Raw genomic sequence first — 23,809 nt, 5'->3', positions numbered from 1 at the left:
TTCCCTCTTATGACTTATACGTTTTATTTTTGCTTCATATACATGGTTTAGCATGCGTTATTAGAAGTATGACATTAACACTTAATTAAATGACAATATTTGATTCCAAGCATGCATGAGTTTATTTCAAGAAAAGGAAAAGTTGTTAAAGTCTCACAACAAATAAAAAGACATGACTAAATTGGCACAAGAATTCCGTTATGTTCTCTCTTATGTAAATTCTTAATTATGTACAAAGACAAAAAAACTCACAAATATTAAATTTAATGAACTAATTATCTTTACCAAAAAAAAAAAAAAAAAAGCTAGTATCATGTATATAGGATCCGAAGTCTTGGAATTCAAGTAAAAAAAAAATAAAAAAAATAATTCTCGTTGATACTTGATCCGAACCTTGAGCTTATACAAACGCGTAAGCAACACGTGATCGTCACTTACGTTTGCGTGCACTACACGCGCCCAAAGCGAGTCGCGCCATTTTTTAATTGGTGGGAAAATAAAAATCTTATAATTTCGTTACAACGAATTTGTAAGGAAAAAGGAAACGTGTATGAGGTCCCAGGCTCGGACTTAGGCTCGGAGCTGGATTCGGAGAAAAGAGAGCACAAGAACAGTTCATAGAGAGTATAAAGCAACTCAATGGAGAAGAAAAGAGAAAAAAAGGGAAAGCAAAAGGTCATGGACACAGACACGGTGTGGGAGAGAAAAAAGTCTTTGAATTGGTAACAAAGAAAACATCATTGTTTGTTCTTCACTCATTTCCCTTTCGCACCTCTCTCTCTGCTCACTACCGAAGATATTACTTCCTTTCTTTTCTTCCTAAAATCATCGAAAACAAACTGAGAAATGATTTGAAACCTGTGATTCGATCATCGGCAGAGATTTCGGACTTCTTTTTTTATTTCTGTGATTTTACGGCAAGTATTCCATGGAGGCGACGATGATGTGCGACGACGGAGCATTTTCGTTCTCGGTAGCGTCTGTGGTGGAGAACGTTCTTCAGCAGCATGGAAATCGCCATCGTGGACTGGATTTGGACTCTCGGAGAGCTGAGGAAGCCGGTATATATATATATATATATATATATATATATTAATGCGATCAGAATTATATTAGATAATGCTAGATTAGCTAAGAATATATACATTTTTCTTTCTATTTTTTGGATAATTTAGCGTCGAGAAGAAACGAGGCGGCAGGGTGGCTGAGGAAGATGGCCGGAGTTGTGGCAGCGAAGGATTTACCGGCGGAACCCTCAGAGGAGGAGTTCAGACTCGGACTGAGAAGCGGGATTATCCTCTGCAATGTGCTCAATAAAGTCCAACCTGGAGCCGTGCCTAAGGTGATTGATCGATCGTTTTTATCATGGGAGTTGAGATTTAATATCGATTTTTGTGTAATGGTCATGGAATTTAGTTAGATTTGGGTTTGTCTCAGGTGGTTGAGAGTCCATGCGATGCGGCTCTGATACCCGATGGAGCGGCATTGTCGGCATTTCAGTACTTTGAGAATGTTCGGAACTTGCTCGTGGCGGTCCAGGAGATGGGAATTCCTACTTTCGAGGCATCGGATTTGGAACAAGTGTGTGATTTAGTATATATATATATATTTTGCGTAGCTTTTTGTGTTTAATGTTTAGTCAGCCTTTTGTGTTTTTAGTGCCTGAATTTTAAAATTGGTTATTTCTCTAGGGTGGGAAATCGGCGAGGGTCGTGAGTTGCGTTCTCGCGATGAAGTCCTATTCCGAGTGGAAACAGAGCGGAGGGAATGGGGTGTGGAAGTTTGGTGGGAATGGGAAAGTCACAACGACGTCGACGAAATCTTTTGTGAGGAAGAACTCTGAGCCGTTTACAAATTCTTTATCGAGAGCCTCATCGATGAACGAGAAGTCTTTGAACACAATGTCCTCTGACTTTGACCCTAATAAAATGGTTGGTAAGCTTAGTTCTTTGTTGATTTCCCTGTTTTTACCTCGAAAGGGAAAGTGTATTTTAAAAGTTTTCACAATCAGTTTTTCGTATTTGTATTTGCAGTCTGGTTCTCGCTCTTTGAGTATGCTTGTTCGGGCTATTTTGTCCGATAAGAAGCCTGAAGATGTCCCTATGGTAACAAATTTGAGTTACATTTTAATCAAATTTGGAGATGCTTGGCAAAAACTATTTATTTATTTTACTAATCCCGTTATTCTTTATGTTCTTTCGGTTTCAACAGTTGGTGGAATCTGTGTTAAGTAAAGTAGTAGAGGAATTCGAACATCGCATATCAAGCCAATATGACGTGGTATGCTCATTCTAACAAATTCATTTTTGTAGCGAACATCTAAATGGTTTATAAGTATCTATTAATAGACATAACATGTCTTAATGCACAGGCAAAATTAACTTCAAGAGATATATCAACTTCTCACACAAACAACCCTTTGAAAAAAACAGCTTTTGGAGAAAGAAAGGTATTCTTTCGATCCCTTTTTATTTTAGGTAATTGCAGCCTGCAAGTTTGCAAAGTATGCATTTTTAACTCTTTCTTATCATTTTTTTCCTTCCATATCATTAATATTTAGATGGAAGGCAAAGATGCAAATATGATAAAGAATGAAAGCTTCCAAAGGAATTACGTTTCTGACGAGGAATCAAAAAGAAAGCTGCTAAAACAGCAGATGATCTTTGATAAACAGCAAAGCGATATCGAGGTATGAAAAATTCTGGATATAAATCTGCATACTTTGTGAACATATTTCACAGGTTTATTATCACTTTAATATTGTATTTTTGTAGGATCTGAAAAGCACGATTTACACAACCAAAGCTGGAATGCAATTTATGCAAATGAAGTTCCATGAAGAATTTCAAAATCTTGGTAGGTCTCAGAAAGTTGTACGAACTTTTGTTTTAGTCTCAAAACTAGTCTCACGTTTTCTCTTCCCAGGTTTGCATGTTCATGGCCTAGCTCACGCTGCATCCGGATATCATAGAGTCCTCGAGGAGAACCGCAAATTGTACAATCAAGTTCAGGATCTCAAAGGTGTAGATTACATTTCATTCCTATTCCCAATTTTTATTTATGTTGATTATACTCTTGGAGAAATATACTAATCAGATATTTGTTGTGTTAACTAGGGAGCATCAGAGTATATTGCCGAGTGAGACCTTTTTTGTCTGGACAATCATGTTCTTTGAGCAGTGTGGATCTTATAGAAGAGGGAAATATCACTATCAACACCACTTCAAGGCACGGAAAGGGTCGAAAGTCCTTCACTTTCAACAAGGTTTTTGGGTCATCAGCCACTCAAGGTTCATAGATTTCTCATTTTTATCTGGCTCTGAAAATTGGAAATTGTTTTTCCCTTAACATCGTCCAACGTCATCATCATGTAATGTCTTGCAGCGGAAGTTTTTGCTGACATGCAGCCACTTATTCGCTCTGTTCTTGATGGCTTCAACGTGTGTATATTTGCATATGGACAGACAGGATCTGGAAAAACTTTCACAATGGTATGAGCACGATTTCTACAAATAGTCACATTTATTTAATTTTAGAATGAAGTCAAAGTTTGGTCTGAAACTTCTTTTGTATCTCTTTCCATACAGTCTGGACCTAAAGAGCTTACGGAGAAAAGCCGAGGAGTAAATTATCGGGCATTGGGTGATTTGTTTCTTCTAGCGGATCAGAGGAAGGATACTTTTCGCTACGACGTTTGTGTGCAGATGATCGAGATCTATAACGAGCAAGTGAGGGATCTTCTTGTTATGGACGGGACCAACAAAAGATATCCTTTTCTTTTTCTAGTGTTTCAAGTACAGAACTGTCATTTCCCATATCAAATCCCGTACTGAAAATCACATGAAATATGATTACATATGACTTCCTTAATTCTGAACACGTTAGACATTCGGAACAGCTCTCACACAGGACTCAGCGTACCCGATGCGAATCTTGTCCCCGTTTCATCCACAGCTGATGTAATTGATCTGATGAATCTCGGGCAAAAAAACCGTGTTGTGGGCGCAACAGCCTTGAATGATCGTAGTAGTCGCTCTCACAGGTAAAGTAGAATCCAATCATTTTGTCTTGATTGATAAGGTGATATGAAATACAAGATAAATGGGCATTCGAGAGATTCGTGGCTTTCCAAAAAGGCTAGGCCTCGCAGAAAACCAACTCATTTTCCTCCTAAATGGTTGACTTACTATTTTACGAAATATCTAGAGTCCTAAAAATAACTTATAAATTGATTAAAACAATGCAGTTGCTTGACGGTCCATATTCAAGGACGGGATTTGACGTCCGGGAACACTCTCCGGGGCTGTATGCATCTTGTGGACTTAGCCGGGAGTGAGAGAGTGGACAAATCGGAGGTCACGGGAGACAGACTGAAAGAGGCTCAACACATCAACAAGTCTCTCTCTGCCTTGGGCGATGTGATCTCTTCGCTTGCCCAAAAGAATCCTCATGTCCCTTACAGGAACAGCAAACTTACACAGCTACTCCAAGACTCGCTTGGTATGAAGATGAGTGTGTTACACTATGTTATATCATACTTCTATTCATATTTATTATTTTTCTTTTCATTGACCACTGGTTTGGGACCTAATTGAATATTTCAATAGGAGGACAAGCCAAGACATTGATGTTTGTCCACATAAGTCCTGAGGCCGATGCTGTCAGTGAGACGATAAGTACACTTAAGTTTGCTGAGCGAGTTGCGACGGTTGAGCTCGGGGCTGCCAAAGTGAATAAAGACAGTCCCGATGTTAAAGAGCTCAAAGAGCAGGTTTAGTTCTGTGCTACTTATAATAATAAATCCTCGATCTCCAGTGGTTTTTGTTTTTCATTACACTTAAAGAGTGACATTTGTGGCTAAAATTGCGACTAGATTGCAAGCCTTAAGTCTGCGCTGGCACGGAAAGACGGTGAAGCAGATCACAATAACTCCTTCTCTGGCAGCTCCGAAAAGTACAGAACAAAAGCTGGTGAAGTATCGCCTTTTCAGTCCAAACTTCAGAGCCCAGACCCGTTGAGCAGTGTTGTTGCAAACATGGAGGTTAAAAAAAACTCGATTATATAATTAAAACCTTCGTTTAGCTATATATAAACAGCAGTTTCCAATCCTGTATTTTGTCGAGTTTGACGCATAAATATTTTTAAACTGGAAAAAATATCTGTACAAGTGTGTGTAAGTTGTTTTTTTTCGGTCCATTTTGACAAATTAAAATGCATTCAAGTTAAACAACATTGAGAGTTTTTCATGATACAATGTAAATGAGAAGGGAGAACTAAGTACTTAAAACATAGTTTTTTTAATACTCTTTTAATCTAAATTATACTTTCCGCTTTCATAATGAGTTGTTGAACTAGATGCAATCTGTGTAACTTTATGCAGAATCACCGCAAAAACTCTTCAACGAGGCAAAAGAGGCAACAAAGTTTTGACCTTGATGAGCTACTAGCAAACTCGCCTCCGTGGCCTCCGGTGATCAGTCCGGTCCAGAGCTATGGTGAAGAAGACAGGGACTTGAGCTCCGGTGAGTGGGTGGACAAAGTGATGGTGAACAAGCAAGAGGCGATCGCCGGTTGGGGATTACCGAGCGAGATTGGAAACCTGTCTTCTGATGGGTTTTACCAGAAGTATCTCCCTGACCCAACCAAAGTCTATCCTGAACAGTCCTTCAACAATGGTCGGTTCAACGGAGTCTCCACCGATGAGACTGACGACCTCGACGCTGCCACCAGCGACTCCTCTGAGCACGACCTTCTCTGGCAGTTCAACCAGGCCAAACTCGCCAGTATCGATCATTCTAAGAACAAGAAGCTCAGTGCTAAGCCCGCCAAGAGCCCCGAGCTAAGGTTAGTCAAAATACAACAAAAGAAAATAAAAGCTTTTTTTGTTTTTGCTTCCTTTCTCAAAGTAGGACGTCTTTAGTGCTGTTACTTAAGGCTCAAGTATTTAATTTTCTGGTTACTTGTTCAGCAAGTTTGGGGCGATAATTTTTTTCTCAAATTAAAACGCTGGTTTCTTAAGTGTTGTTACTTCGGAGTCAAGTTTTCATTTTTCTGGTTACTTGTGCAGCAAGTTAGGGCCGTCGCCGTCTCGGAAAGTGCCGAATGGCGTCCCGCATCGAACTGGAAGACAGCCAGCAACAGTGGATATGAAGCGCAAAACTGGCAACAGAAAATAGGGTCATTGAGGAGTGATTTTTTTTCATTTTTTATTTTATTTTGTTACTGAGAGAAAAAGAGACGTAGAGGGAGGGAGTTTTCACTATATATAATTTTTTTTATTGGGTATTTTGATTTCATTATTTTTTTATACTCTTATAGAGTTTAACTGCAGCAATAAATCCAGTTGCTTTGTAAATGTGTCGAGTGAGTGTCGTTGGAGAAAACTCCTACCTGATTTGGTGTGGATAACAAGTGATTTATGTTCATATTTGATTTTGCAAGAGCACTTTGGAAATCATCTTAATATTTGTCTTCAATGTTTGTGTATAAATATGTAAACGATTGATAGGAGGGGAGACCATATATTTTGGTTTATTTGCACTCCTAGTTCTTGAATTCTGCACGATTGATTTATCATTTTTTTCCTGCACTAACTGTTTTATACATGCAATAATGGGCACAGTAAGTTTTTATGTCTAAAATTGCATAAATTTTTGTAATTATACACTTATTTTACCAAATTACTTCTAAAACTAATAGAACCCATGCATTAAATCTGAAGGAACCACACGGTTCTCTTTGCCAAAAAAAAAAAAAAGTAAAAAGTATACATAAGGTGCCGTTAGAGAGTTTAAGTAGTTCTAAGGTGTGTTTAATTAGGGGTAATGTTAATCATATTTTCGAGAATCTTAACATTATCTTGTTTGGTTGAGTTAATATTAGAATGTGATTACATACGTAATATAAAACGGGATAATCCTAATATGACAAAAAAAATATGGAGAAATAGTGACAAAAATACTCCATGTTTAGACAAAATACTAGTTATATACTCTCTTTTTTTTTTCTTGGACAAGAATACTCAAAGTTTCAAATTTAGTTACACATAAATACTTTACCGTTAAAATTTATGTTTGAACTTAACGGTCCGAATAATAACGGATCCACTATAACGTAACATGTGGTATTTTTGTCAAATAAAAAAGACTTTGAGTATATAAGTAGTATTTTGACCAAATATTGTCTTTCACCAGCCCATGGGAATCTATTTTTTATCATTTTTTTAAAATGTACGTTGTTGGTTTTTTAAAAGCAGTATATATGCTATATTATACCATATGTATTTACACGTATCAAATTAAAAAAGAGATTTGTAACTAACTAGTCCACTTTAAACATGTGATTTTGGATCTAGCCTATGTTTGACAATTTTTAGGGATATAGCCAAATGGCTTATGTGACAATAATTAAGGTCTGATTTGCCCTTATTTATTAATAAATTCGTCATTTTATCTCTCTTATTTTTTTTCAAATAATTTTTTTTTGCATCAAAACTTCAAAAATTTGTATCTTTCTCATACAAACTCGAAATTGAGTGATTTCAAATCCTACAAATTCGTGGCGTCGAGATCTTCAAAAATAGACCCAATGTGTTTGATGAAAAATTATGTTTAATGCATCATATTTACATTTCCATTTTTTTTTATAATTTCAAAAAATTTCCGTTATTTCCATATTTAAGGTAGATTTTTCTACATCTATGGTATTAAACATTATTTTTCATCAAACACAATGGATCTATTTTTGAAGATCTCGGCGTCACGAATCCGTAGGATTTGGAATCACTCAATTTCGAGTTCATATGAGATAGATATGGTTTTTTGAAGTTTTTATGTAAAAAAAGTGTAGGAAAAAATAGGAGAGAGAAAATGACGAATTTATTAATAAATAAGGGTAAATAAGACCTTAATTATTGGCACATAATCATGTTGGCTATTTCCCTAAAAGTTGTGAAACATAGACTAAAAACAAATTTCATAGTTTCATTTTGACTATTTCGCTGCAATGCCCATTAAAAAAAGTACGTATATACATAAATACATATATATTACTAACTATATATATTACTAACTGAAATTATATATACGCAATAATTATATATATATATATATATATATATATATATTAATAACCGAAGATATATATTACTAACTATATATATTATATATATGTATATCTAAAGATACGTACATATATAAATACATGTTTTTAAAAAATAAATACGTAGATATTATTAATTCTATATATAGATATATATATATATATATATATATATATATATATATATTATTGTGAATTAAGTTTATCCGCTAACTGTGGATATATTACTAGCTATATATTGTATTTATATATCTATTATATTGTTATTTAAGTTTATATATCAATATTTTTGAAATTTGTAACTAACTAAGTCATTAAAAACTTAACATTTGGGATAAAGTCAACATTTTGGAATTTTAGAAAAAATAGCTAAACAAATGAGGTGACACTTGAATAACTCTTTTGAATTTTCAATTTTGTCTTTTGTTTAAAGCAATTTTTTTTTTTTGCTATACTCTCTCATACAGTTTTTTTTGTTTCTCATCAAAACTTCAAAAATCCATATATGAACTCGAAATTGAGTGATTCTAAATCCTACGGATTCGTGGCGATGAGAGCTTAAAAAATAGACCAATTATCATTAATTTTCGATTTTTTAAATTATTTATTTTATTAATTATAGCATGTTTAATGAAGATATTTAAGTCAAATATAATTGTCATGAGTTATTTTCCTAAACGTTTGGCTACATCCCAATTTTATAGTTTAGTTTTGGCTACAAATCTACAATGCCCAATATTTTTTCTTTGCGCTTTTATTTTCTATCGGTAATCTACGTGTTTCAAATAAGGAAAAAATGTACAAAATAGCCATTTGAAACTTATTGATTAACAAAATAGTCAAAGTTTCAACTTTTCAGCAAAGTAGCCAAATTTACGTTTTCAAAATTTTTTTGACACCTAAGATTAATATTTTTTACGATTATTGTAATAATTTATCACTTTAAAAAAAAATTATCTTGGGGTCCAATTTTTTTTTTAAATTCAGATTGCTGCACATTTTGGCTATTTCACTAAATTAAGCAAACCTTAGCTATTTTGCAAATTCATAACTTTACATTGACTATTTAGCTACATCACCCTTCAAATAATTACTAGCAATTGATTTTTTTTTTTTCTAGACATCTTTTAAAAAAAATTCTCTTTCATTATTTGTTACACCTATGATTATATATATATATATATATATATATATATATATATATATATATATATATATTTTTAAGGGTTATATAGGTGTATAGCCATTTTGTTATAGGGGATTTAAATTTAGTCAACCTTTTGTTAAGTTTTAGTAAATAGCCATACCCACCAATTTACAAAAGGTAAAAAGACCAAACCGGCCTCAGTGTCAAATTCCCGCTCATTATTTTCAGCCCATTAATTAAAATGGAAACCAAATATTAGGTCATAATTTCTGGCACAAATCAAGGGACCATCATTAACAAACGTAATTAAACATCACGCACCAGAAATCCATTCAAAACACATGCACCACAAAATCCATTCAAAACACACGCACCACAAAATTCACCGAGATGCTCCCTCGCCGACAGGAGCACCACAAATTTTTTCTTCTTCTGTCATCTTCTTTCTTTTCCGGGGAGGCAACGAGAAGAAAGAAGATGATAGAAGAAGAAAAGATTCGTTTAAAAGAGGAAAATATTCATTTGTCCACGCCGTGGTGTCGGCCATGGCTTCTTCTTCTTCTTTTTCATCGGAATTGCTGGTGATTTTAAGTGTATGAGATTTGTTTCAGTGATTGTGAATTTGCTGAGATTTTGGTTCTAGTGAATTCTAATCCAGTATTGTAAATACAACGTTGATTTACAGTTAATACCAATTGTTTCATCGTAAATGTATTGTAAATACAAAGATGATTTACAGTATATTCGTGTAAATAAACTGAAAAAGATTCTGAAAATATTTTGGACATTTTAAAATTATGAAAACAAATAATACCAATAAATGAAGAATATATTTACAGATTTTATCCATAATGAATTGCCACAAAAATATAAACTAATTAGTTAAAGTCAACGTTGAAAATTTCCAAATACACGTTAACAATCTTTTCAAATCGGTTAGATTCAAAATTAAAAAAAAAACTGCCTAATTCAATTAGCAGACGTAATAAATAAGGACAAATGTGTAAAACTAATTCAATTAATAAGATGCCACGTAAGCAAGATGACTATTTACGGGAAATTAACGAAAGGTTGGCTAAAACCAAATTACTAGTGTTTTAAATGGCTACGTAGCCAATTATTTGATTTTTTAAATTTATTTTTCCTTTTTATTATGTGATCTTATCAAATGAAATGCAATAATATATTATTCCCATGAATTTATTTATAAGATTAAATTGTGCAACCTGACATTGTAATCCTACATTCCTAAGAATGCGATTACCTTAATGCGCGATGGATTGCATCTTCGATAGTGGATGGCCTGTCGACTGTCATCTCTTCTCAGAATCAAGATTCATGATAGAGTCCATTCTTCAAAGCTGTAGGGCCAAATTGTTATCGACGTTCGGGATTTTTGCCATGACACTCGTAAAGCATGTCATGAAGCTTTTAAGCGTCTCAGAGTTGGTCTGTCGTGTGTTCCACATAATAGCCATGGTTGTCTCGTCTTCGACGAGCATGGAGTAGTGCTTAAGGAAGACGGCAAATAATCATTGAAAATTATTAATCAAGCCTTCTTCCAGTCTTGAGAACCAGTCCAGCACGGCTCCGATCAGATTTTCTACGAAAAGCTTACAAAAATCGGCTTCCAGTTCATCTTCTCTAAGACGAGCTCGTCCCATCGCAATCCAAAAGGCGGGGTTGATTGGTCATCCAAGCATACTTCGGGAGTCTGACATTTCCAGCATCACTAATCTTGTTCATGCTGATGCAATGAGCGAAATGAGTTCGTCTTGTCTCAGCGACAAGACGGTCGATCTCGGAGGCTAAACTCGTCGCCAAATGCATTTTGGAATAGACAGCTCTTAACATGTCTTCAACCAATATGCGAAAGGCTTCGAGTACGATGAAATACAAAGGATAAAAAGGCTAAAATAGTTTTTTTCCCGTTTTTTTGTTGTTGTCAAAAGTCCAATTTTAGATATTTTAAAAATAAGGGTCTAGTCTTAATATTTTGACCTATTTGATGTCTATTTTATAAATTTTTTTCTTTTGTGGGGTTGAAGAGAGATAAAAAAAATTCTTTTTTGTTTGTTTTGATTTGTTGAGATTTTTTATGTATTTAATATTTAAGTAGTGTGATAAGTAAATAGGCATAAATAACAATATAATAGTCGGTAAGTTTTATTTATCTCTATTTTGACTGCATTTCTCTCTCCTTTGACTACTTTTAGATGTGTCTTTTTCAACAACAAAAAAAAGTAATGTTAAAACACACACTAAGAGCAACTGCAATGGGAGTTGTCCATGCTTAGGTGGAGTTAATATGGAAAGTAACTCAAGTTGCTATTGCATTATGAGCAACTTAAAATGATATAATCATTATGGCAATGGTGCTCATATATGTCATTAATGTTCACCGATATTTTATACCAAAATAAATAAAAATAAATAATATATCTTAAAATAATATTATACTTGACAACTTTTATGCATGCTCATATTTGAGTATTTTGTCTAAAAAATATTCCTTAGTAATATAAAACTAATATTTAATAATATATAGTATTTATGATGATGTATAATGAGTGTGCATCTCTTTAGCATTGGATCTAATTTTCTCCTAGTGCAGCATGCAAAGAGAAATTTATCTCAATGCATTTATAAAAAGTTTGCTTTAACTTTATACCCTCTTTTCATTTTCGTTTTCTTTTTATTTATTTTTTCAGCCCACATCAGCAAAAAAAAGTTAAACCCAAAACCAGCGTGCTCTTCTTATTCTCCTCTTCTTCTCCCACGCTGAAACCAAACCTCAACCCAGACAACAAATGCGAAAAAAAACTCTTCTCTCCCTCTAAATGGGTCTCTCTCTTCTCTCGCCCCGATTTCCTCGTCTCCAACCGTTGATTCTCTCTCCACCCCAAAGGTTTGGTTTTTTTATTTCTTTTATTTTTATATATAACGGTGGTGGTGAAGAAATTGGGTACGTTTGGGATCTGGAACTAGTAATCTGAGAAAAATAGAAAGAGAATCCATTATCCTTCATGGTGTTTGGTTTCTAGAAAATTTGAGGGAAAAAAATTATCAACATATGTGAGAGATGTGTAGATACAAAGTGATTTCTTAGTATAGTTTTTTAGCATAGAGATGTGAGAGATGTGTAGATACAGCCATCCAAATTGAGACGTTGAATTGGGCTAACAGATGTGTAGATACAGAGTGATTTCTTAGCATTATTATTATTTTTTTTTGTTTTGATGGTTGTGGCGAAGTAGATTAGAGAGTGTGAATAGAATGTTGTGAACATAATCATGGAATTGGATCCTATAGCACATGTTTGAAACTCGGAAATGGAACATCAGAGGGAAAAATAATATGATTTTTTTTTTTTTTGTATTTTCCATAGGTTGTGTAAATGTCACGACCCACGAGCGTCGTCAACTCGCCCGCAAGCCGCGACTCATCGAATCCAACATCACGTATCACGAGCATGTCATCGTATAAGCAATAATATTTAAATAAAATACTCAAGACAATATATAATCTATTAAACATATAATAAATAAGATACAACATAATTTAAAGTGCGGAAACGTTTAATATAAAAGTTGTTATCAAGAATCTCGGGAAATTTTTTCGTTTTTCGTTTAGAACTTTAAAGTCGTATATTGACCCTTATACATATATATATATATATATATATATATGTGTGTGTGTGTGTGTGTGTGTGTGTGTGTGTGTGTGTGTGTGTGTGTGTACATAGAAGCTTCTGACCTTACTCGTATACATAGGATATTATTTTAGGAAAGGTTGACATTATACATAATATTACATAGTAGATTACTTCCCAAGTCAGAACCCATAGCTCATAGGTCAAGAGATACTCATCCGGTCTCGGTTCTGCCTCCCTTCTGCTTACATTCCCGCTTTGCATTTATCTACATTACCAAGGGACATAGAACTATGAGTCGAATGACTCAGTAAGTGGGAGCCTAACATAGGAAAGAAAAGCAGTCTAATGTAAAGCATATGACGTGCGAACAAGCGTACAAGAATGCAGGATGCATCTAATGCTTAAACACAACTAATGTGCGTGCATTCTAACTAACACTTGATGTTCCGTAAACTTATACACTCCTCACTGCTATAACCTCCGGTCCGACCAGATACCAGCTTTAGACTTCGAGCAGCAGTCATCAGCTGACCTCATTTGTCTGGGATCCACTAGTGATACCTTCTCCGTCATGATGTCAACGCCGTTGGTCTCTAGCACAGTGGGTTCGCGAATCGCGACCTTCACCCATTGCACCCCGGGGCGCTCAATATAGCTCCCGTCAGGGCTCCCAGCCAGCAATGAACTCGCGATGCGCGACCTTCACCCATTGCTTTGAGTACTCGGCGCACGGACCGGCATGGCCCGCTAAGCATAAGTCGTTGACTTGTGGGTACCACTGACATCAGTTTGATTAGGGTTAGGGTACTCTGCAGCTAGCAGCGTACACACTTATTTCAAATACAGAAGAGCATATTTGGATAAACCCCCAAAGAGCTTATTGTTTCCCTTTTTAGGCTTGTTAAATACTTTAGGCTGTAGGCTCGGAATGTGACTTCTTCTACTCTTGATTGAATTCGAGGGTCGATTGCTCTTCTGTCACCTCGATTCTAACCTACTCCCTAGAGTTAGAAGAGGAGTCTAACTATACACATTGTAAACGTGGCTGGTTCAAGTTAGCGTTTGTACCTAACGGGCGTACCCAAACTAAGTTTTCAAGCAAGAGTGGCCGAAGCCTTAATTTTAAAGTTTATACATTTTAGGGCTTTCACCTACTCTTGTTTACTAACAAATAAATGCACAACAAGCAGGGTTATCCCCATGGTAAGTAGTTGACTTATGTCTCCTCACTTACTCGGAATAGTTCGACAAAAAGCTGGATGACTTTCAGAGTTATCTTGCTTCTCACGTTCTACGAGATACTTGGGAAATGTCGAAGTAGAGAAAGAACTAGAATCCGGAGTTGAAAGTTTGTTAGTTATTGGATTCGGAATTACTTGAAGACGATAAGGTTCGTTGTCGGGATTTGATTCGAGTCGGTTCGGGGTTCGAGAATTTAATTTATTATTCTCCGGTTTTTCGGTAGTCAAACTTATTTAAGACTCGCGTATTTTCGTATCGAAAATAATATGAAATAAGATTCAACAATATAATTAATGAGACTTAAATAAATAAATTAATCCGAAGTAAGATAATAGAGAATTCCAAAGTGAATAATAAATTCTTAAACATTTTTAAATAAATAATCATAAATTATTTATTTAAATAAAAGAGTAAAACCAAATAACAAAATTTACGATTTATTTCAAGAGTTCTAAACTCTATAAGCGATTAATACACTCACGAGTTAATCGAGCTTTAACTTCGATAACTCTTTTCTCGAAAACTTCAAATCTCGGCTTAGTTGCCTTCGACTCTGTCGGTTTCCGCTTGTCCGCCTAAATCTGTAAATAAGCTGCGGAATCCGATAACGAGTCAATTCACGATACCAAATCATAACAAAATTCTGAAATCAATTTCCCGACGTACTGACCCAAAAACCGAACCCAATCCAAACAATAACAAACTAAATTAGACCCAAATTAACCAAAAACAATCTCAACAAACCGGAATTCTCATCAAAATTCAAACGAGCCGGGATACATTTTCGATTCACTAGTCCAGACCCGACTACTAAAAATTCCAGAACACAAACTTCACCCGCACGGCCAAAAAAAGTCCCACACGACCGAAACAAACTCACGAACCCATTTCGTCCAAAAATAAAAAAAAACCTTGAGGAAATCAGTTTCCTAGCTCATCACATTTTCGGTCAAAACCATACCAAAACAAGAAAATCCGAATTCAATCCACAAATCTAAGTCATAATCATCATTAATCGAGCTCAATAACCAAATAAAAGCAATCAATTTCTCATAAATCAACACAAAATCAAAACCCTCAAAATATGAACCATGAACCCTAACCAAAATCCAATCCGAGGAGAGAGATTTCTTACCTCAATTCGTAAAATCCAGCCTCCTTGGTGAGCTCTCACCCCTTCCCCGACGTCCTTTCCCGATCCGGCGTAACCGTGGCTTGCGGCGGCTTCACTTTTCCCTCGACTGGAGCGCGCGCGGTGGAGGAGGCTCGGGTGATGGCGCGCGAAGAGAAGAAAGGAAGAAGAAGGAAAGAGAAATGTTTATGGTGGTGATGGTGATGATTATTTATGGTAGCAATTTTTTTTCCTTTTGTTGCAGGTGTGTATCGCGCGCGGGAAGAGAAGAAGAAGAAAATAAGAAAGAAGAGAGAGAGAGAGAGAGAGAGAGAGAGAGAGAGAGAGAGAGAGAGAAAGAGAGAGAGTGGCCGAGAGAAAGGGGAAGAAAGAGAAAAAGAAGGCCACGTGGCACACCATCCTCATGCCACATGTAGACCGGTGGCCCACCATGCAATGGACACGTCACTCTCCAAATAACTCCTCCATAAGTTTTTCTTTCAATCTCGTCTCTCATTTTGTTGCACATAAGTCCTTTCAAAATAAAACTTCACAACTTTATTCTTAATTAATTAAAAATATTCTTGAAAAATAAACCGAGAAAATTCTCATTAATTTCCCTTACCTTGAATATATTTAAGGGATTTTGGAATTTATTTTACTCTTGAGATTTTTAAATCTTTGAGTATGTACCAAATTATTTTATTCGGGAAAATAAGAATAATACCTAGTTTACTCGAATATTCTTCTTCCGAAATTTCGTCAACCTTAAATATTATCCTTCTTTTTTTCAAGATATTTAAAATTTAAGAAAGACGTCTCATATGCAACAAGAATTTGATTCAAAATAAAACTAGTTGATTTTAATCAATTCAAAAATCGAGCGTTTACAAAAGTTCATACATTACAGTAAATTGAATTTTTGTTGATGGAATTTCATTTTCTTGAGAAAATGCGTAGAAAATGATAATCTCATGTGTGGCTTTCTACTACAGAGTAGATTTGCTCTAATGACCATTAGAGTTTAATACTCTACTCATCATTAGAGTTTCTCTGCTCGTCAGTACAGTTTGTGGTAAAAATTTGATGTGAAAAAAACTACTTGGTAACTCTACTGACGAGTAGAGAAATTTTAATGATCGGTAGAGCATTCAGCTTTAACGATTATTAGAGCAAATCATTTTTTTTATAATCAGAAATGTAAAATGCTTTAGCGGTAGAGAAGCTTAGAAAAAAAAAATCTAAGTTCATGTAAGGAGATAATCAGTCTTGATTATTTTTTTAGGTACTCTAATGACTTCTAGTTTTCGCCAATCCATTATAGAAGCGGAAAAACAATAAGAACAAAATGAAGAGAATGATGAAGAGTCCGCGGACGAAGAGAGTGTGGAGTCCACAGATGAAGAGAGTGTAGAGTTCACGGACGAAGAAGAGAACGGAAATGATGATGGTTCTAATGCATCAGAAGAAGAACAAGGAAATGACAACGATGAAGTGTCGTCAACTAATCAAATCTTTTAGGTAAAAATAAGTTCTTTTTGAAATTAATTAATTCAATAATACAATACTCGCGGGTACAGTAAAATTTACTGGTCAGTAGATTAGAATTGTGCTCGGATCTACTGCTTGGTAGACTACTCTACTAACAAGTAGAGTAAACAATATTAATTAAATAATAACTATAACTTGTTTGTTACGTTTTTTCATATTAAAGATATAGAAGCATTGAAGCCAATTTTAAAGGAGGACTATCATTTCCCGATGAAGATCGCCATAAGAAGTAACTTTGAGGAGTATTGCAAACTAATCAAGAAATGTCTTATCAGGAAGGAGTTGGAGGTTCTCAAGAAGACACAATTCGACCATCTTCTTGGTTTTCCTAAACAATACCAACATTCGAGTCAAATGATGTGATACTTTATTCTTCGTCAGATTCAGACAAATGATGGTCGTTGATATTTTTGAAGGCGATTGGGGCCCTTGACTTATATTTAAGTATATGTACTAGTTAAGTATGTTGTGTTTCTTGATACTTATTATTATTCGCAACTAATGTGATGAACAAGTCCTTGAGAAGACATATTGTAGGCATTAACGTTTCTATAGAAATGCAAGGTTCTACTTAGCGGTAGAAATTATCTACTGATTAGTAGATCAATATTACTAGTGGTTCTACTGAGCATGAGAGCTAATCTACTGGTCAGTAGATCAATATAACTAATGGTTCTACTGAACATTTGAGCTAATATACTAATTATTATTATTAGTGGTTCTAATGAGCATTTGAGCTAATCTACTGGTTGGTAGATCAATCGGGTTCTAATGAGCATAAGAGTCAAATAATATAACAATTTAAATAAGTAAGCAATTAAAATTAATGAGTTTCATCTATAATATGTCATATGATATGTTTAATTAAGATGTGTAGCAATTTATTCGAATTAGTTTCACAACATTAATAGACAAATTTATTAGAATTAGTTAGTTTCGTGTTAGAATTAGTTAGTTTCATGTAGAATAACAAAGTCATATGAGTAATTTAAAATTAATGAGCTTCATCTATAATATGTGTCATATGATATATTTAATTAAAATTATTGAACAATGAATTAGAATTAGTTTCATCCATAACATTTATAGATAAATTTATTAGAATTCATTAGTTTCATGTAGAATAACAAAGTCATATGAAAAATTTAAAATTAATGAGCTTCATCTATAATATCATATATTTAAGTAAAATTAGTGAATAATCAATTAGAATTACTTTCATCTATAACATTAATAAATAAATTTATTAGAATTAGCCAGTTTCATATGGAATAACAAAGTCATATGAACAATCTAAAATTAATGAGCTTCATCAATAATATGTGTCATATGATATATTTAATTAAAATTAGTGAACAACTAATTAGAATTAGTTTCATGTATAATATTAATAGACAAATTTATTAGAATTAGTTAGTTTCATATAGAATAACAAAGTCATATGAGCAATTTAAAATTAATGAGCTTCATCTATAATGTGTGCCATATAATATATTTAATTAAAATTAGTCAACAATTAATTAGAATTAGTTTCATCTATAACATTAATAGACAAATTTATTAGAATTAGTTAGTTTCATATAGAATAACAAAGTCATATAAACAATTTAAAATTAATGAGTTTAATCTATAATATGCCATATGATATATTTAATTAAAATTAGTGAGCATATGATATACATTATTCTACCTATCATTAAAGCCATTAGAGCTTAATCAATCACCGATCATTAGAGTTTTTCTACTCATCAATATAGTTATATAGTAGTTTTTATTAGGGTCCAGTGGCTATCTAGCCATATGAAATGTTAGAATTTTGAAATAACCAACGTTTCGTTAATTTTTTGTAAATAGCCACATAAATCTATATACGCTATAAAAATAACAAAAATAATGCAGTGTAAATTTCTAGTAAATATAATTATTTACGAAATATTTCCAATAGTTTTTGGCTATTTACAAAAAATTTACAAAACGTTGACTAAAACGCAAACACTTATGTTTATGTGGTTTATATCGCTAAATTTTTGTTTTTATTAAACATTTTTTCAAAGTTTTATATGACTCTACTGAAAAATAGATTTGCTCTAATGATCGTTAGAGTTGAATACTCTAATGATCGTTAGAGTTGAATACTCTAATGATCATTAGAGTTTCTCTACTTATCAATAGAGTTACCAATAGGTTTTTTCACATTTTTTTTAGGTTTTATATGACTCTACTGCAGAGTCAGTAGAGTAGATTTTCTATAATGACTGTTAGAGGTGAACACTCTACTGATCATTAGAGTTTCTCTACTCATGAGTAGAGTTACCGAGTAGTTTTTTCCACATTTTTTTAAAAGTTTTATATGACTCTACTGCAGAAAACTAGATTCGCTCTAATGACCATTAGAGCGGAATACTCTATTGATCATGAGAGTTTCTCTACTCATCAATAGAGTTACCGAGTAGTTTTTTTTCACATTTTTTAAAGTTTTATATGATTCTACTACCAGAGTAGATTTGCTTTAATGACCATTAAAGCTGAATACTCTACCGATGATTAGAGTTTCTCTACTCGTCAGTCGAGCCACATAATTGATAGTAGAGATAACAAAGCACAATTTAATATCACTACAATTTAAGAAAATGAAAGCAATAACATATGCTAAACAAACATCCATGAGCATACGATAAGTAAGACAATTAAAAATAATACACATAAGCATTTTTTTTATCCCTTATTGCGCTTTTTTGTTGGTGTCGACCGAGCTTATCCACTTTGAGTTTCAGACACAATTTTTCAATTAATTCGGCTAACTTGATCTCGGCATTTGTAACGATGACAACATGCTTATCATTCTTTTCGCTAACCCATTGATGCAAGCCTTTTTCTTCTTTCCACTTTCCATTGTAATAAACCGTTATTGTAGTCTCCGTCATTATCTACAATATAATAATTAAAAATTAGAATACTAATGATAAATTTAATATAGAAATTTAGTATATAGATCATATTTACTACTATCTATTCTACTGCTGTACTATAGCACTTTACTGCATACATTCTATTTCTCTACTGATCTACTGCAAGTTACCCAGTACCAGTAGAGTTTGACGTTCATCTTCAACATTCGAAAATAAATTCAAACCTGAGTTTCATTAAGTAAGATACATAATTTTCTGGTTCAAATGAAACAAAATTCTCAATCTAAAACAACAAAAGAAGTACCAAATCCAAAACCATAAAAATTTCATTGATGAATTGCTCACATAAAACACAAAACCCTAGTTTATTTGGGATTTGAGTTTCTCCGTCGTCAATGTCGTCCAATAACAGTCCGATCGTCGCCGGAATGTCGCTGTCGTCGCCGAAATGTTGCCTTTTTTTTATAAATAAAATAAAATAAAAGAAGTGTATATTTGAGAACGATATATTATTTGTTTGTGAAGAGGTATTTTAAAATTGAAAGTTTTAAAGGTAGGTTCAAACACTTTCAATTTTTAAGGGTAAAAAGCTAAATTACCCGCATGCAAATCCCCCTTTATAAACTAATGTTTAACTTTTTTTTTTTTTTTTTTTTAATAATTTTTACTAAATATTAAGAGTAGGGAAAAACCCTGCATCAGTTGCGCTCTCTCTCTCTCTCTCGCTCTATCGCCGCTCTCAGCAGCTTCTCCGCCGACCAGCTTCTCCGCCGACCTCTGCTCGGCCGACGGAATTCTCCGCCGTGAAAACTAGTCCGATGTTCCATTCCGTTGTGATTTCTATAACTGTTACGGAACATAATTAAACTGAGAATCACATCTTTCTGTGGCCTTGAATTTGACACAGTATAATGTGAGCATTAGAGCTGTGGGTGTGTTTTTTATAACGCATTAGCACTGTGTTGATATGAGTGTCTTGGCTGTTATCTGGTTTGACCTTATGAATTTTAACGAATCGCTATTGCTTTTGTTATTTCAGTTTTGTACTCGGTATATCTAGTTCTGAAGAAGAAAAATGGAGGGTTCAACTAGCCTTGATTCCGAGGATGTGAAGTTCAAGGGTCTTGATATCACTTCCCTGGATGATGTTGACAATGAAGAAGAAGAAGAATTCGATGACGATGACGACGACGACGATGAGGATTTGGAAGAAGAAGAAATTGATTATGCCATTTTGGGGTTTGTGGAAAATCCAAAAGATTCTTGTTCCCTTCTTCGCCGTTTTTTCCCTTCGAAAGCTGGTGGTTCTCCGGTGCTGTTTTCTCTCTAAAGTCCTCATTTATGTATTTTTGTTTCAGTCAATTAATTAATCATTTATTTGAGGTCGCTATTTTTGCTAATTATTCAATTTTTCCTGGGGTTTTTTTAGGCTTGGTTGGATCCTGTCAATTTGCCTTCAGGGAATTCTTTTCTTTGTGACATTTGTGGAGATCCTCTGCAATTCATGATGCAGGTACTTTGAAATCAGTTCTTTTTCAATTCTTTTGCAAACAGTCGCTGCTTTAGGTTAAGAAATGCTGAACTGTTTCTGCGTGCTTTGATTATTGGGATTGTTGATGATTTGAACTCCGTTTTGTACTTAATGGTAGACGTTGTTTTAACGCCTTTTTTTTTATTTAGAATCATTTGTTTGGTCTTCAATTCCGATTTCAATCAGACTGGAAGGTTGACTTGGGTCGGAATAATGACTTGATCGTCATTTAATTTTCTTAGGTTTATGCGGTGCCGGATGACGATGACATGGAACATGCATTTCATCGGACATTGTTTGTGTTTATCTGCACTTCGTTGGTCTGCCTTCGTCGTGATCAACACGAGCAGTGGAAGCGACACCCACAAAACCCTCTCAGAAGGTATTTATTGATCGTCAGAGCAATTTAATAGATTTAGTCGATGTAAATAGTATGAGACGGGGTTCTAACTCTGTTTTTTTAACATTTATTTTATTTTTAGTGTGAAGGTTTTCCGATGTCAATTGTCTCGCCATAATCCATTCTACTCGAGCGAGCCTCCCCAAATAAAGGATGAGCCTTGTGCAGCTGGAGGTAGATAATAGATTTTTTTTTTATTTTCTTTTACTTTTATACTAGATTTTGTGGCATGTGTGGGTTCTTCTTTATAATGGCTCAATATTAGAATTCATGTCATTTCGTCGACTGAATTGGTATATTAATGTTTCTCTGCTGCATTTAACTTTTCTTCTTCTTTTCTTTCTCGCCTAATTGTGTGATTATATTTTTAACTAGAATAATATGAAGGGCTATCATCTGTATAGATTTTGGTTCTGATTCAGCGATCATTCGTTAGTTTTCAATCAAATTTGTATAAACTCTATTGCTTGGTTGTTGATTATCGTTGTATTTTTGCAGCTGAACTGTGTGCGTGGTGTGGTACATGGAAAGCGATAAAAGAGTGCTCTAATTGCAAAAAAGTACTATACTGCTCAGAGAAACATAAGGTAATGAGACAGATTGATTTGGGTGACACTCTGCGAGAATGAAAAAAATCTGCTTCTGCTCTGCTCAGTACTACAATAAAATATGTTTGGAACTTTCAGGTCAAGCATTCCCAACAAGGTCATGATTACGATTGTCAACGGACTCGTGCTTCTGATTTATGTGGTACTAGTAAAGTTAACGACAAACAAACTGCACCGATTGAAATAAAAAAAGGTTGGTGCCTATACATTTCAATGGCAGTTTATTTCTAGTCTCTGACTTGTCAAGTTTCATGACCGAGTTAAGATTGTCCATGATTTGGATTTGATATGCAATTCTGATTCTTCTGTTTCTTTACTACCAGCTGCTTGCACGACCATATGGCCAGAATTTAAAATAGAAAATGAATATGAAATAGATTTTGATGAAGCAACGAGTGATGGTAATGGATCCACTCCTAAATTGGATTCCAGGAAGAAGACGGATGGTTTAACAAAGCTGTTAGTGAAGGCATTTGAGGTGGGCAACTCTTTATTTTCTCGTAGCCGAGTGTGTGTATGTGGTTGTATAATAAATGTGTATATAGCAGTTTTACGTCAAATTCAGTTTTTAATCAATGCAAACAACAGTGTGACGAGGAGAAGAAGAGCTGGGCATCTTTCATGGAACGCATTTCTTGGGCCCCAGAACAAGTTGTAAGGTACTTGATACTCTTATTTTAACACATGCATGGAATTCGTATATAAACTTAGAACAAGTTTTAAGGTACTTAATGCTCTTATGTTAACGCATACGAGTTTTGGGGTACTCACTATTCCTCATTTTGTTTTTAAATTTTTTATTTTATACCAAAATAGACACCACAAAGACTCGAAACCGCTATGGCCTATGCCAAGTGGACGGCCATCAAAGGCCGATATCCCACCGTGCAAATACTGTGGTGGATCTCTGGTTTTTGAATTCCAGGTATCGACTATATGAAATCTTCAGTTCAAATAGCTCGAGTGAGTGTATCAGATGTATTACAATTAAAAATGTCTTGAACTGTCTTGTCTCAGATACTGCCTCAGTTGCTGTATTACTTCCAAGTGAAGAATGACGTGGACTCGCTCGACTGGGCGACGATTGCAGTCTATACTTGTGAAGCCTCTTGCCAGACTAGTGTGGCTTACAGTGAAGAGTTTGCTTGGGTTCAGCTTGCCTAGACCTCTGCAACTATAACCAAATACATATCGCCTTTTTAGACCTGAAAAGAAAAAGAGTATTTCTATGGGCAGTTTAACCAAGCGGAGGTTTACGAGTTATTCCACCATTTTTGTTATGTATTTTATTTTTTTTATCTTTGTAATATATTCTATTGATCCATTTCTTAGAAGATTTCTTCTGTGCCGAGCGGTATATTTCCATAGCATGGACTCCCAAGGATATTTGAGGATTATAGATTATGTATCAGCTTGGAATAGTGAGAGCTATAAACTGCAAATGACGAATCAAGGCTCATAAGCTACAGGGTATCATTGTGGAAATTTGTTGGTGATACAACGGTAGCCCTAACTTCTACATTTTTGCAAAATTTTTCTTCAATAAACATATCTT

The 23,809-nt window shown here is 34.4% G+C and overlaps 2 protein-coding genes across 4 annotated transcripts; both read left to right on the top strand.

Annotated features, from left to right (window-relative positions):
- The first annotated feature begins 622 nt into the window (after positions 1-622).
- Positions 623-6,463, top strand: LOC149389820 (P-loop nucleoside triphosphate hydrolases superfamily protein with CH (Calponin Homology) domain-containing protein). Its single transcript, XM_089621899.1, has 19 exons — positions 623-1,061; positions 1,176-1,342; positions 1,438-1,581; positions 1,692-1,931; positions 2,034-2,105; positions 2,212-2,280; positions 2,372-2,449; positions 2,561-2,689; positions 2,775-2,856; positions 2,926-3,021; positions 3,117-3,290; positions 3,385-3,491; positions 3,588-3,766; positions 3,881-4,042; positions 4,247-4,500; positions 4,608-4,771; positions 4,874-5,041; positions 5,381-5,844; positions 6,068-6,463. Exons 1-19 carry the CDS (start codon positions 929-931, stop codon positions 6,174-6,176), a joined length of 2,991 nt encoding a protein of 996 aa, XP_089478025.1. The 5' UTR covers positions 623-928; the 3' UTR covers positions 6,177-6,463.
- A 14,011-nt stretch (positions 6,464-20,474) lies between these two features.
- On the top strand, positions 20,475-23,809 carry LOC149389819 (zinc finger (MYND type) family protein / programmed cell death 2 C-terminal domain-containing protein). 3 transcript variants are annotated; one of them, XR_016301075.1, is made up of 11 exons: positions 20,475-20,628; positions 20,755-21,027; positions 21,145-21,228; positions 21,489-21,628; positions 21,729-21,820; positions 22,145-22,233; positions 22,333-22,447; positions 22,578-22,732; positions 22,820-22,913; positions 23,071-23,179; positions 23,272-23,390. XR_016301075.1 is itself a non-coding variant. In XM_089624775.1 (11 exons), exons 2-11 carry the CDS (start codon positions 20,791-20,793, stop codon positions 23,416-23,418), a joined length of 1,239 nt encoding a protein of 412 aa, XP_089480901.1. In that variant the 5' UTR covers positions 20,475-20,628; positions 20,755-20,790; the 3' UTR covers positions 23,419-23,809. The 3 variants fall into 3 exon arrangements, 2 of the variants coding, with proteins under 2 accessions (XP_089480901.1, XP_089480902.1); XM_089624775.1 differs by having other exon boundaries at positions 22,843-22,913; positions 23,272-23,809; XM_089624776.1 differs by having other exon boundaries at positions 20,481-20,647; positions 22,843-22,913; positions 23,272-23,809.

The sequence above is a fragment of the Urtica dioica genome, chromosome 8 (genome assembly GCF_054948205.1).
Source record: "Urtica dioica subsp. dioica isolate 48M chromosome 8, U.dioica_male_clone48M_v1_H2, whole genome shotgun sequence".
Classification (NCBI taxonomy): Eukaryota; Viridiplantae; Streptophyta; class Magnoliopsida; order Rosales; family Urticaceae; genus Urtica; species Urtica dioica.
This window is presented reverse-complemented; position numbering and strand designations above follow the sequence as displayed.